General features: G+C 45.2%; 1 protein-coding gene across 1 annotated transcript in view; it reads right to left on the reverse strand.

Annotated features, from left to right (window-relative positions):
• LOC145343992 (aldo-keto reductase family 1 member C23-like protein) overlaps positions 1-13,411 on the reverse strand; it is a 61,617-nt gene that overhangs the window by 23,651 nt on the left and 24,555 nt on the right. The window contains exon 4 of the mRNA XM_080190601.1: positions 1,487-1,567. Within this exon, the coding sequence (XP_080046727.1) occupies positions 1,487-1,567 (81 nt within the window). The remainder of the gene's footprint in view (positions 1-1,486; positions 1,568-13,411) is intronic.

Here is a 13,411-nt window from a genome sequence, read left to right on the forward strand (position 1 = left end):
CTCTACGAACAGTATCTTTTGTCTGTGTAACGTGCAAGAAACAATACTTTTTACTGTACATTAATACATGTGACAATAATAAATCAAATCAAAAAAAGGGTAAAGGGAACAAATCACAGGGTTCTGGATAAAGAGCAGGGGAATGAGACTAAAGCTCTTTCAAAGAGTTAGCACAGACACAATGGCCTGAAAAGAATCCTTCTTTGCAATAAAGTTCAATAATTCATGCCCTGTGCTCACATGCTACTAACACTCAGACTAACACTTTAACAAATTATGAACTGATCAGAGTCAGCATGAAGTTATGAAAGGTAGATCATATCTGATAAGTCATTAAAGCTGCTGTGTTTGGAGGAATAGGAGTGTGTCTATATGGACTTCCAGATGATGTTCAGTCAGAAATGAGAACAAGTTGAATTGGAGGGAACCTTGTGTCCTGCATTGGCAAATGGTTGTGGTATGTGAGATGGAGTGGGAACAAATAAAATCATAGATTTTGGCAACAATTTCAGCCCTGGGAAAAAGCCTCCAACTATGATTGCAGAGTTTAACTAGATTAAAATAAAATATGCTTCCATACTGCCAAGAGTCTTAACATTAATATTATATTCTGCCATCCTATTTGACCTGCCAAAATGAACCACTTCACACTTATCTGGGTTGAACTCCATCTGCCACTTCTCCACCCAGTCTTGCAACCTATCAATGTCTCGCTGCAACTTCTGACATCCCTCCACACTATCCACAACATTTCCAACATTTGTGTCATCAGCAAACTTACCAACCTGCCCCTCCACTTCCTCATCCAGGAATGGTGAAGTAAATGCAAAGTTTGATAACCACCAGTGAGCATAATTACAACAGTTTATTTATATGCAGCTAAATACACAGAGTACGTTTATGATGTTCACACTTCCAGATCTAGGATCTACTCTGGCTGCAAAAGCCCACACACTGCACCGAGATCCTCATGCTCATTCCCCATTGGGCAATCAGTTCACCTGACCCTCTCAGTGCTTGCTCTTTAAAAGGGACAGCTTAAAAGGGACATTTAACAAGGGCTGGTAATTATAGGATGGATATCAGAGGTAAGTTCCTTACTCAGGGGGTAGTAAGGGTGTGGAATGCCCTGCCTACAGCAGTTGTGGACTCGCCAACTTTAAGGGCGTTCAAATGGTCAGTGGATAGGCATATGGATAGCATTGGAATAGTTTAGGTTAGAGGGTCGTTAGATTGGTTCCACTGGTCGGCGCAACATCAAGGGCCGAAGGGCCTGTACTGTGCTGTAATGTTCTATGTTCTACAACTCAAGATCCTTACTTATTCCTCGAGGGCAGTTAGGGATGGGCAATAAATGCTGGCCTAGACAGTGATGCCCACATCCCATGAATGGACAGATAGAATGATCAATTTTTACTTTAGAATTTTGACAGTATAAATATTTCCAATTATCACAATGATTTTACTTCTGACAGCAAGTACCTACCGCCCAAGTTGCACAGATATCCACGTCGTCCTGAAGAAGCTTTCCACTCGCATCCGCAGGGAACAGGTCTTTCTCACTTGGCTGCAACAAGCAACAACAACTTGCATTTATATTGTGTCTCCATCATTGCAAAACTTCCAAAATGCTTAGACAAGAGGGTGATGAAGTTTGACACTGAGGCAGATAGGGTGATACAACGAACAAAAGTTTGTACAAAGAGTTTGTCTTCCTTCACTGCGAGCCTCATTAAAGCCTCAGGAATTTCAGAGCTCTGCCCAGGGTGTCTGAAAGAACAGCCACCAGCCATGATGAAACTGAAATCAGAAATGTCAAGGGGCCAAAGTGGAGATGCAAAGGGACCTCAACAGGTTTGTCAGAGTGGACAAGAATCAGAGATTGGGAAGGGTAACAGTGTGGGCAAGGTGACAGATACGAAATAGCAAGAGAAACAGCAACAGCAAATGTGAGGTTATCCACTTTGGTAGAAATAATAATAGGATGGAATATTATTTAAAGGGTGAAAAGTTGCAGCATGCTACTGTGCAGAGGGACCTGGGGGGGTCCTTGTGCACGAATTGCAAAAACCCAGTCTGCAGCAGGTGATCAAAAGGGCGAATGGAATGTTGGCCTTTATAGTGAGGGGGATAGAATATAAAAGTAGGGAGGTCTTGCTGCAACTGTACAGGGTACTGGTGAGGCCGCTACTGGAGTACTGTGTGCAGTTTTGGTCCCCTTATTTGCGAAAGGATATATTGGCCTTGGAGGGAGTACAGAGAAGGTTCACCAGGCTGATACCGGAGATGAGGGGGTTAGCTTATGAAGAGAGATTAGATAGACTGAGCCTGTACTCGGAGTTCAGAAGGCTGAGGGGGGATCTTATAGATACTTACAAGATAATGAAGGGGCTATATAGGGTAGAGGTAGAGAGATTCTTTCCGCTTAGAAAGGAAACTAGAACTAGAGTGCACAGCCTCAAAATAACAGGGGGGGGGGCAGTTTAGAATGGAGTTGAAGAGGAACTCCTTCACTTAAAGGGTGGTGAATCTCTGGAATTCTCTGCCCATTGAAGTGATGGAGGCTACCTCAGTGAATATATTTAAGTCACGGGTAGATAGATTTCTGATAGACAAGGGAATTAAGGGTTATGGGGAGAAAGTGGAACTGATCCATTTCAGATCAGCCACGATCTTATTGAATGGTGGGGCAGGCTCGAAGGGCTAGATGGCCTACTCCTGCTCCTATTTCTTATGTTCTTCTGTAAGAGAATGGACAAGGTGCAAAGATTGGAAGGGTAAGTATGTGGAGGGACTTGCAATTAAATACAAAGATTTTAAAATGAAGACATTGTCATTCTGAGAGCCAGAGAAGCACAGTACACACAGGAATGTTATGTGAGCACAGGGTCACACACTATCCCTATTCTGACTGGAGCTTGTTCATATTTCTACTACAATCTAGTGGGTAGACTGACCCTGGGATTCTCCCCTATCTTTGCTTCTCCCTTTATGTGACCAAGCACAATGTGGTCTTTAGTCTCGAGGAAGTGGTTGAAGGTGGGGCAGTTTGTCATAGAGATAGTAAAAAAGAACAATGCTGCATAAACTGAGCAGCATCTGTAGGGATGAAACCAGAGTAAACATTTTGAGTCCATTTGGCTATTCATCAAAAGAGGGAAAATTATACTGTTATTATACAAATAATATATTATAAATAATATTATACTGTTACTGGAAGAGATTGCAACAAAAGTGTAGAATGTTAAAAACAAAAAATAGATGAGCTAGTGAAGGGGTGGAAGAGGGGAAAGGAATGTTTCTGCTTTGAGACAAAAATGTATAGGATATACAGAAAAAGGTTTGAGATAGAGGAGAAAGGTCATAGTCTAAAGTTGTTGAACTTAGCGTCGAGTCCTGAGGGCCTCAGTATGCTTAATCAAAAGATGGGCTGCTGCTCCTTCAGCTTGCACTGGACTTCACTGGAGCACTGCAGTACCTCAAACCCCTTTATATATATCCCATATATTTGTGTCATTGCAAATTCCCCCACCCCCAGTGATCTCTCTCTTGTTCTTAAGATTACAGCTATAGAATCCCAACAGTACATAAAGGAGGCCACAGAGCATCTAACATGCGCCAGCACTTGGGAGGAGGCATCAAGGATCATGTGTGACCATCACCTTTATAGGGGGTAACATGCATCAAGGAGCATATGTGACCACCACCTTTATAGAGGGCAATATGCATCAAGGTGCATGCGCAACTCCATCATTATAGGGACAATATGCACTAGGGAGCATTTGCACTATATTGGGCAAGGCAGATAGATGAGGGAGGCTTCTCTGGGTCTTCAGCAGTCTAGGATGATTAACAGCCCGGAAGCTCTGGGACTGTATTGTGACTTGGTGTCTCGTCCCGCATCAGGCCTTTGTAGGTTTCTGCTCTCTCAGCAGGCGGAATGTGGAGTGAGATAGGTTTGAGATTTATTTTGTGTAGATAGAAATCCCATGTTAGCTTTGGCAATTAACAGAATCACAGACCAAGCAGCAACATGGTTACAAATGCAGTACCTGAGAATTGCAGACCAGTTAGCATCTATTTTGTGATTGGAGTTAAATTTATCTTTGAAAATCTTGCTGCTGACATAAAATTAGCCAACTGGGGAGGGCACCTGCACAATTATTCATCATGTCTTTGTACAGTTCTAGCTTGGTGTAGGAGGGAGTAAGAACCAAGAGAATTGCAGCCACTTCAAGATAGGTAACTATCTCTGGGGCAAACATTTGTTCGAACTTTATGAAAAATTCAAAGTGCATTTTGGCAAAAGATTAAAATAGAAGACATGAAAAATTAAATGTAGAAGCTTATAACGTGGGGTGTACAAGCGAAGTTCACACACTCAGCGGCCTGGGAAAAAGTGGAGACACTCCAATTGGTGGGTGACTACAGGCCATCCTCCCTGGATGTTACCATGTCTACATGAGGTGGAGGACCTGAGAGAAATGGTACACTTTTGTAGAGTCTGGTAGGAAATGCCAGAGTCTAGTAACGAACTCTGGTAGGCAGCCCAGTGATTTGCACTGCTGCCTCACAGCACTAGGGTCCCAGATTCAATTTCCAGCTTGGGTGACTGTGTGGAATTTCCACATTTTCCCCAGGTCTCCATGGGGTTTCCTCCAGATGCTCCGGTTTCCTCCCACAGTCCAAAAAGTGTGGGTTGGGTTGATTGGCCATCCTAAATTGCTCCTTAGTGTTAGGGGGATGTCAGGTGAATTAGCATGGTAAAGATGTGGGTTACAGGGATAGAACATAGAACATTACAGCGCAGAACAGGCCCTTCGGCCCACGATGTTGCGCCGACCAGTTAAAAAGCAATGACCCTCTAACCTAAACCAAACCCTTTCCATCCATAAACCTATCCACGGATCTCTTAAACGCCCCCAAACTAGGCGCATTTACAACTGCAGCAGGCAGGGCATTCCAATCCCTCACCACCCTCTGGGTAAAGAACCTACCCCTGACATCCGTCCTATAACTACCACCCCTTAATTTAAAGCTATGTCCCCTCGTGCTAGATTTCTCCATCCGAGGAAAAAGGCTATCACTGTCCACCCTATCTAAACCTCTGATCATCTTATATGTTTCAATAAGGTCCCCTTGCAGCCGCCTTCTTTCTAACGAAAACAACCTCAAATCCCTCAGTCTCTCCTCATAGGACCTCCCCTCCATACCAGGCAACATCCTGGTAAACCTCCTCTGCACCCTCTCCAAAGCCTCCACATCCTTCCTATAATGTGGGGACCAGAACTGCACACAATACTCCAAGTGCGGACGCACCAGAGTTTTGTACAGTTGCAACATGAGGCTGCGGCTCTTAAATTCAATCCCCCTACCAATAAACGCCAAGACACCATATGCTTTCCTAACAACCCTATCTACTTGATTCCCAACTTTCAGGGATCTATGTACATGTACACCTAGATCCCTCTGTTCATCCACACTATTCAGAGTCCTACCGTTAGCCCTATACTCTACACATCCATTATTCCTGCCTGAATGGGGTCGTTGTCAGTGCAGGGTCAACGGGCCAAATGGCCTCCTTCTGCACTGCAGACATACTATGATTCTATGAAAAGTGTCTGTAAAGATTGCATGCTCACAGATTTCATCAGGAACACAAAGGAGATTTATTAACAATGAAAAACTGTACCGATGCCAGCAGGAGACCAAATTATAATTCCTTGGGACACTTTTTTATTCATCACTTAGAACACTGTTTCTCTTTGCTTTCATGCTCAGGAAAAAAAAATGCAGCAATTCTTTGTTATTCTTGAAAAAATCTAAGTTCCACTTTTCCATAAACACAAGATCATAGCTCTTGCTTGAGAGAAATTTTCTCCTATTTTTGTTTTATATATTTTTAATATACAGACTGTACCGATGGGGCCACTACTGTTTGTCATTTTTATAAATGACCTGGATGAGGGCACAGAAGGATGGATTAATAAATTTGCGGATGACACTAAAGTCAGTGGAGTTGTGGGCAGTGCGGAAGAATGTTGCAGGTTACATAGGGACATAGATAAGTTGCAGAGCTGGGCTGAGAGGTGGCAAATAGAGTTTAATGCGTTTATGGTGGGAAGGTCTATTGAGGCTGTTTTTGTTAGAGAGAAGGTGGTTAAGAGGTGACTTAATAGAGGCATATAAGATGATCAGAAGATTAGATAGGGTGGACATTGAGAGCCTTTTTCCTCGGATGGAGATGGCTAGCACGAGGGGACATAGCTTTAAATTAAGGGGTGATAGATATAGAACAGATGTGAGAGATAGATTCTTTACTCAGAGAGTAGTAAAGGCGTGGAATGCCCTGCCTGCAATAGTAGTGGATTCGCCAACATTAAGGGCAATTAAATGGTCATTGGATAAACATATGGATGATATTGGAATGATGTAGGTTAGATGGGCTTTAGATGGTTTCACAGGCCGGTACAACAAGGGCCAAAGGGCCTGTACTGTGCTGTAATGTTCTATCCTCCAGAGTCTGGCAGTATCTTAACATTACACTACTCACAGGTATTGGGCCACAGGCAATGTTCATATATACCTGTCCCACCCTCATCGCCAATGTAATGACACATGTTACAGACTTTATCAGGAAGACAGAATATTTATTTATAAAGAATAACTGTACCATGGCCAGCAGCCCACTCCTCTCCCTCTAGTGGGTGCCCTAGAGCAGCCCACCAGTTGCTCCAGTTCCTACAAGTCTACCACATGCCTTCAGACTATGGTGGGACCCATTGTTAGTCCCCATCGGTCTCTCAAGCCAGGTGACTCTCTTTAGCTGTGTTGCCCATAAAAGGGACACTCACCACTCTGTCATTGCTTTTTAATTCTGAAATACTTAGGGACAGGGTTAAAAGATTGAGTGGGAGCTATTCTAATAAAACAAGCCTCTTTAAAAATCTGGTTTTAGCCCATAAATTCCTTAAAAAAAAATCAATTCACAAAGTTTCTTCTCTTCTCACCCCTAATTATTTTTAAACAAATCGTGGTGACAACTGAGTAGCTGCATTTAGAGTTCACACTTTAGTTGTGGTTTGGTTTTGTAGTAAGCTTTTTATTTTGCAGTGGTGGATCAAAGTACATTTAGCACCAAGTGCTGCAAGAGTCACTGCATAGTTTATTCAGCTTCTGTTTGTGCAAAACAAAATAATATCTGTAACAGTATTTTTGTACTTTGGAACTATTTGGTGAAAGGAAAAAAAAAATTAACTTACTATGGAGAAGATTTTGAACTATTAGGTATTTAAGACACTGACAGAACTACCAACATTGAATTAAATAACTAAATCAGACTTATAAGCTGACAAGAGAATAGTGTACACACACATAAACGCAGTAAGAGATTTAAAAGCAATGATTATGATTTTGTGTTGACTTCAGCTAGGCTAATGAGGTTGGTTAGCTGGAGAATAAATGACCTGATGAATGGTACCTGGTGCAGAGACGGGTGGGTCGGGAGGGTGACCTCTTCATGAACCTGCTCCTGGACCCGGCGAGGCGAGGCGAGCCGTCAACAGGTCCAGGCAGCGGGTGATCAACGGGGTGTCAGTCACAGCCAGGTGTCCCTGGAGAAGGAGCATGTGGTGTCCACAGGAGCAGTTGACGACTTCTGCACCCGCTGGGCACCGCAGGGGCTGGGGTGCATTATAAACGCCAAAAAGTCATGTTACGATTTAATGTTAAGTTTTCTTTCGATTTTGTTTTTTGTTTGGGCTGTTCCCCCTCCTTTTGATGAGCTGCCCCTTTTAATTTGTTCTTGATTTAATTTGAGTTTGTTAATGAAGATGGTACCTAAAAAGAGATACCTGATGAATGGTGCCTGGTGCAGAGGGGGGCAGGTTGGGAGGAGGATCTCCTCGTGAATCTGCTCTTGGGCCTGGCAAGGCGAGCCATCAACGGGTCTTTGTCTCTTCTTTAGACACAGGTGAGGTCCCAGAGGACTGGAGGATAGCGAATGTGGTACCGTTGTTTAAAAAGGGTAGGAGGGATAGCCCAGGTAACTATAGGCCGGTGAGCTTAACGTCAGTGGTAGGTAAGTTGATGGAGAGGATTCTTAGGGATAGGATGTATGCGCACTTGGAACGTTGCGATCTGATTAAGGATACGCAGCATGGCTTTGTTAAGGGGAAGTCTTGCCTTACGAATCTGGTAGAATTCTTTGAGGAGGTGACAAAAACGGTTGACGAAGGACGAGCTGTTGATGTCGCCTATATGGATTTCAGTAAGGCATTTCACAAAGTCCCTCATGGTAGGTTGGTACAGAAGATTAAAGCTCATGGGATATGTGGTCAGGTATCTAGATGGGTAGAGAACTGGCTTGCAAAGAAGAGTCAGAGAGTAGTTGTGGAGGGGTCTTTTTCTAGCTGGAGGTCTGTCACTAGTGGTGTGCCGTAGGGCTCGGTACTGGGACCTCTTCCCTTTGTAGTGTATATAAATGATTTGGAAGAGGGAGTAGGTGGTGTGATCAGCAAATTTGCTGATGACACTAAGATGGCTGGATTGGCAGGCAGTGAGGAGCAGTGTCTGGCAATACAGCAGGATATTGATAGGCTGGTTGATTGGGCAGGTACGTGGCAAATGGAGTTTAATCCGGATAAATGTGAGGTGATGCATTTTGGCCGGAATAATGTAGGGGGAAGTTATATGATAAAGGGTAATCCCGTAAGGAGTATAGAGTCACAGCGAGACCTGGGGGTGCAAGTGCACAAGTCTTTGAAGGTGGCAGTGCAAGTGGAGAGTGTGGTGAAGAAAACCTATGGTATGTTAGCCTTTATAGGAAGGGGTATAGAATACAAGAGCTGGAGTCTAATGTTGCACTTATACAGAACGTTGGTTCAGCCGCATTTGGAGTACTGCGTACAGTTCTGGTCGCCTTACTACCGGAAGGACGTGGAGACTCTGGAGAGAGTGCAGAGGAGGTTTACCAGGATGTTGCCTGGTATGAAAGGGCTGGGGTATGAGGAAAGATTGAAGAAATTGGGGCTCTTTTCCCTTGAAAGACGCCGACTGAGGGGGGGATCTAATAGAGGTATATAAGATTATGAAGGGTATAGATAGGAAATAGCTTACCACTGTTTACTCTATAATAGAGACATGTAGGACAAGGGGCCATGGACTTAAGGTGAGGGGGGAGCGGTACAACACAGATATTAGGAGGGAGGTTTTTCACACAGAGGGTAGTGGGGGTATGGAATGCTCTGCCAAGTAAGGTGGTGGAGGCAAACACGCTAGAGTCCTTTAAGAGTAACTTAGACAGGCATATGACTGAGTTGGAGATGGGTGGATATAGGAGAACCTTTTAAATAAGGGTCATTAGCATTGGGGCGTCCCTGGTAATGTAAAATGGGTATAGTATGATAATAATAATGTTTTTTTCTCTTTCATTCACAGGTTTTAAGTCGGTCCACCTCGTGTCCAACGAGGGGCATACACGCGATGGGTCGTAGTGGGGCTGCTCTTGGTTGTTCGAGATTGGCCTAGTGCTTCATGTCATTAGTATGTGCCTAAACTGGACCAGATACTGGGCAAGACGACACCTCAGTGACTATCGCTGATTGCTGTGCAGACACATGGATTTCGGCCGGTGTCTGTGGGAGTTTGCGCATTCTCCCCGTGCTTGCGTGGGTTTTCTCCGGGTGCTCCGGTTTCCTCCCACACCCCAAGGATGTGCTGTTAGGCTGATTGGCAGGAATAAATTGTCCCTAAATCAGTTTCCCTCAATTTGGATGGCCATAAAACATTAGATAGTGGTCATGAGTACAGAGGTGGACTGGTGGTGTTGAGATGGCGGCGCGGGCTTGTTGGGCTGAAGGGCCTGTTTCCCGGGCTGATTTTGTTCTTTGTTCTTTGTCTAGGCAGTGGGCGATCAAGGGGGTCATCCACCCCGACTGCCCCTCTACTGCAGCAACATTCACACCAAGTGTCCCTAGAAAGGGAGCATGTGGTGTCCAGGGACACAGTTGCCGCCTTCTGTGCCCGCTGGGCACTGCAAGGACTGGGGTGTATTATTGATCCTGATAACCACATTTGATTTGATGTTTTAAGTTTCCTTTCTGCTTTGTCTATTATTTTGGGTGGTCCCCCCTCCTTTTGGGGAGCTGCCTTTTTGGGTTGTCCCTGAGTTAATTTGATTTTATCTGGTTGGTACCCAAAAAGTACCTGATGAATCTTAATTGATAGTTAAAATCTGGTGTATCAGACTCCCAGCCTGCATTCAGCAAGGAGCAAATGGAGAGCTGACTGTGTACAGATGTATGGTGTAAACAAAGTAACTTGGTAACGGGACTGTCACTTCCATGGAGTTATTACAGTGGCGATGAGGAAAAAGGAGCGACCTGAAGGAACTTGCCTGCATTTGGCCTTCTATACCCATTGTACCAATGTAACTATCTAAATGCTTTTTAAAAGATAAAATTGTACCCGCCTTTATTACTACCTCTGGCAGCTTGTTCCAAAAGCAGCAAAGAGCAAGACAAGACACAGAAGGTCATCCACTGCGCTAGACCCACCTCCAGCCGTCTTGACTCCTGTCTTGCCACTGGATCTAGATAGGAATTGGGAAGAGAGAGTGAGGCTGATGCTGCGCAACTCTCCCTCACTTTAATCCAAATCAAGTGCTAGTTTCGACACCATCATCATCAGTGTCCTGGGCGAGCGATGAAGCAGCAGGTGTGGATACACTGGGAGCTGTAGTCACGGACCTGCACGCAGGCGGTTCAGGTTGAATGGTTGTTTTCCGCTGACTGAAGCAGCAGTGGAACTCGGCATCTACCTGGGCAACTGAGCAGTCCTCTTCAGGAACGCACTGCTCACCTCCATAGAATGAGTAACGGGCTAGTAAAGGTGCCCTAAACATTGCCTGCTTCACTACACCTTGGCCAGTTTACCGCAGTTGGCGGGGATCCCATCTTGTGGTCGAACAAACAAAATAAAACACAAGGTGACACCGCTCACCATTGACACTTGGAACGTGCGCATGCTTTTGGACAACCCTACAGCGGACAGACCAGAAAGAACAGCCTTAGTTACCAGAGAGCTTGCAAGATACAACATTGACAATGCAGCCCTGAGTGAAACTCGTCTTGCTAACATAGGTCAATTGACTGAAACTGGAGGTGGATACACTTTTTTCTGGAGCGGTCGCGGCAGCGATGAGTGTCGTGATGCTGGAGTTGGATTCACCGTCAGGAATCACCTTGTTCAGAAACTTGATAGTCTACCCAAGGGTGTGAACGACCGGCTTCTGACGTTACAGCTTCCGCTACAGAACAGAAGTCAAGCCACCCTGATCAGCGCCTATGTCCCCACAATGAACAACCCGGATGAGATGAAAGACAAGTTCTACGAAGAACTAGATGCCCTACTATCAGCAGTGAGCAGTACCGACAAGCTGATCTTGCTTGGCGATTTCAGTGCAAGAGTAGGGTATGACTCTGCAATCTGGCAGGGAGTCATTGGGAGGGATGGAGTGGGCAAGTGTAACAGTAATGGCCTACTCTTACTGAAGACCTGTGCAGCACACAACCTCCTCATCACCAACACAACCTTCCGTCTGCCTACCCGTAACAAGACCTCCTGGATGCACCCCCGCATTGGCATCTTATCGATTATGTCATTGTCAGGAGAAAAGACAGGCAGGATGTCAGAGTGACCAAGGCCATGTGTGGTGCTGACTGCTGGACAGATCACAGGCTCATTGTCTCCAAAATGAGGCTCCGCATCAGACCCAAGAAGCGACCACAAGGAAGCAAGGTTATAAAAAGAATCAATGCGGCCAAGCTAAAGAACCCCAGCATAGCTTCAATGCTGGCTGAAGACTTAGAAATCAAGCTTGCTGACCTACATCTCGCAGGCAACGCTGAGAATGACAGGGAACGCTTCAGGGATGCTATCCATACATTTGCGCTGAAGATGCTCGGGCTCTCTATCCACAAGCAGCATGACTGGTTCAATGAGAATGATGAGGAGATACAGGCTGTACTTGTTGAAAAGCACCGTCTTCATTGGGCCTGTTAGAACGACCCATCTTCAGCTGCCAAGAAAAATGCTTTTACCAGTGCTCGCAGGACAGTCCAGAATAAACTGTGTAAAATGCAGGATGCCTGGCTGAGCACCAAGGCAGATGAAATAAGGGGATATGCTGACAGAAACGACTTGAAACAGTTCTATGAAGCCCTCAACACTCTCTACGGACCTCAATCTCTCGGGAGCTTCCCCCTCCTGAGTACAGATGGTACAACTCTCATTACAGAGAAGGCCCAGATCCTACAGAGATGGGCTGAACACTTTGAAGCCGTCCTGAACTGACCGTCATCTATTAACGATGAGGCAATAGACAGGATTCCGCAGGTTGACATCAACAGTGCCATGGATGACCCACTGGTAGTAGCCAAAGTCAAGAAAGCTGTCAGCCAGCTATCCAGTGGCAAAGGCCCAGGGGCAGATGCCATACCTGCAGTGATCTATAAAGCCGCTGATCCTGCACTTATTGAGAAGCTCACTGAGTTGTTCCAGTCCTTTTGGAAGCAAGGATCCATTCCTCAGGAACTTAAAGATGCTTCCATCGTACACCTCTACAAGAGGAAGGGCAATCGGGAAGTACGCGACAACCACCGAGGAATCTCGCTGCTCTCCATCACAGGAAAAACCCTTGCAAGAGTCCTGTTAAATCGTCTGGTCACTCATCAGGAGCTGGGCTTATTTCCACAGTCACAGTGAGACTCTGCAAAGGTCATGGGACTATTGACATGATTTTTGCTGTGCGCCAACTTCAGACGAAGTGTCAGGAGCAGAATCACGAGCTCTACACAACCTTTGTTGACCTTGCGAAAGCCTTCGATGCTGTCAGCCGACAAGGTCTGTAGAGGATCATGTCGAAGTTTGGCTGCCCCCCCAAATTCATTCAGATGTAATGCCAGTTCCATGATGGCCAGAGTACTGGATGGCAGAGAATCCTGTGAGGCATTCTCAGTCACCAATGGGTGTCAAACAGGACTATGTGCTCACACCCACACTGTTCAGCATGATGTTTACTGCCATGCTGAATGATGCCTTCCAGGACAGTGTTGCTGGAATCAGCCTCAAGTACAGAGTGGATGGGAAGCTCTTCAACCAGAGGAGACATCAAGCTATTACCGAAGTGAAAGAGACTGTTCTGAGAGATTTCCTCTTTGCCGATGACTGCACCCTGTATACTGGCTCAGAAAGAAGTCTGACAACACCAGGTTTAAGTCCAACCGATTTACTTGATAGTAAACTCGCAAGCTTTCGGGGTTTGCCCCTTCATCAGGCGAAGGATTCGTCAAGGATTCACCTGACGAAGGGGCAAACCCCGAAAGCTTGCGAGTTTACTATCAAATAAATT

Source organism: Carcharhinus amblyrhynchos, chromosome 6, assembly GCF_965287045.1.
Source record: "Carcharhinus amblyrhynchos chromosome 6, sCarAmb.v2.hapA, whole genome shotgun sequence".
Classification (NCBI taxonomy): Eukaryota; Metazoa; Chordata; class Chondrichthyes; order Carcharhiniformes; family Carcharhinidae; genus Carcharhinus; species Carcharhinus amblyrhynchos.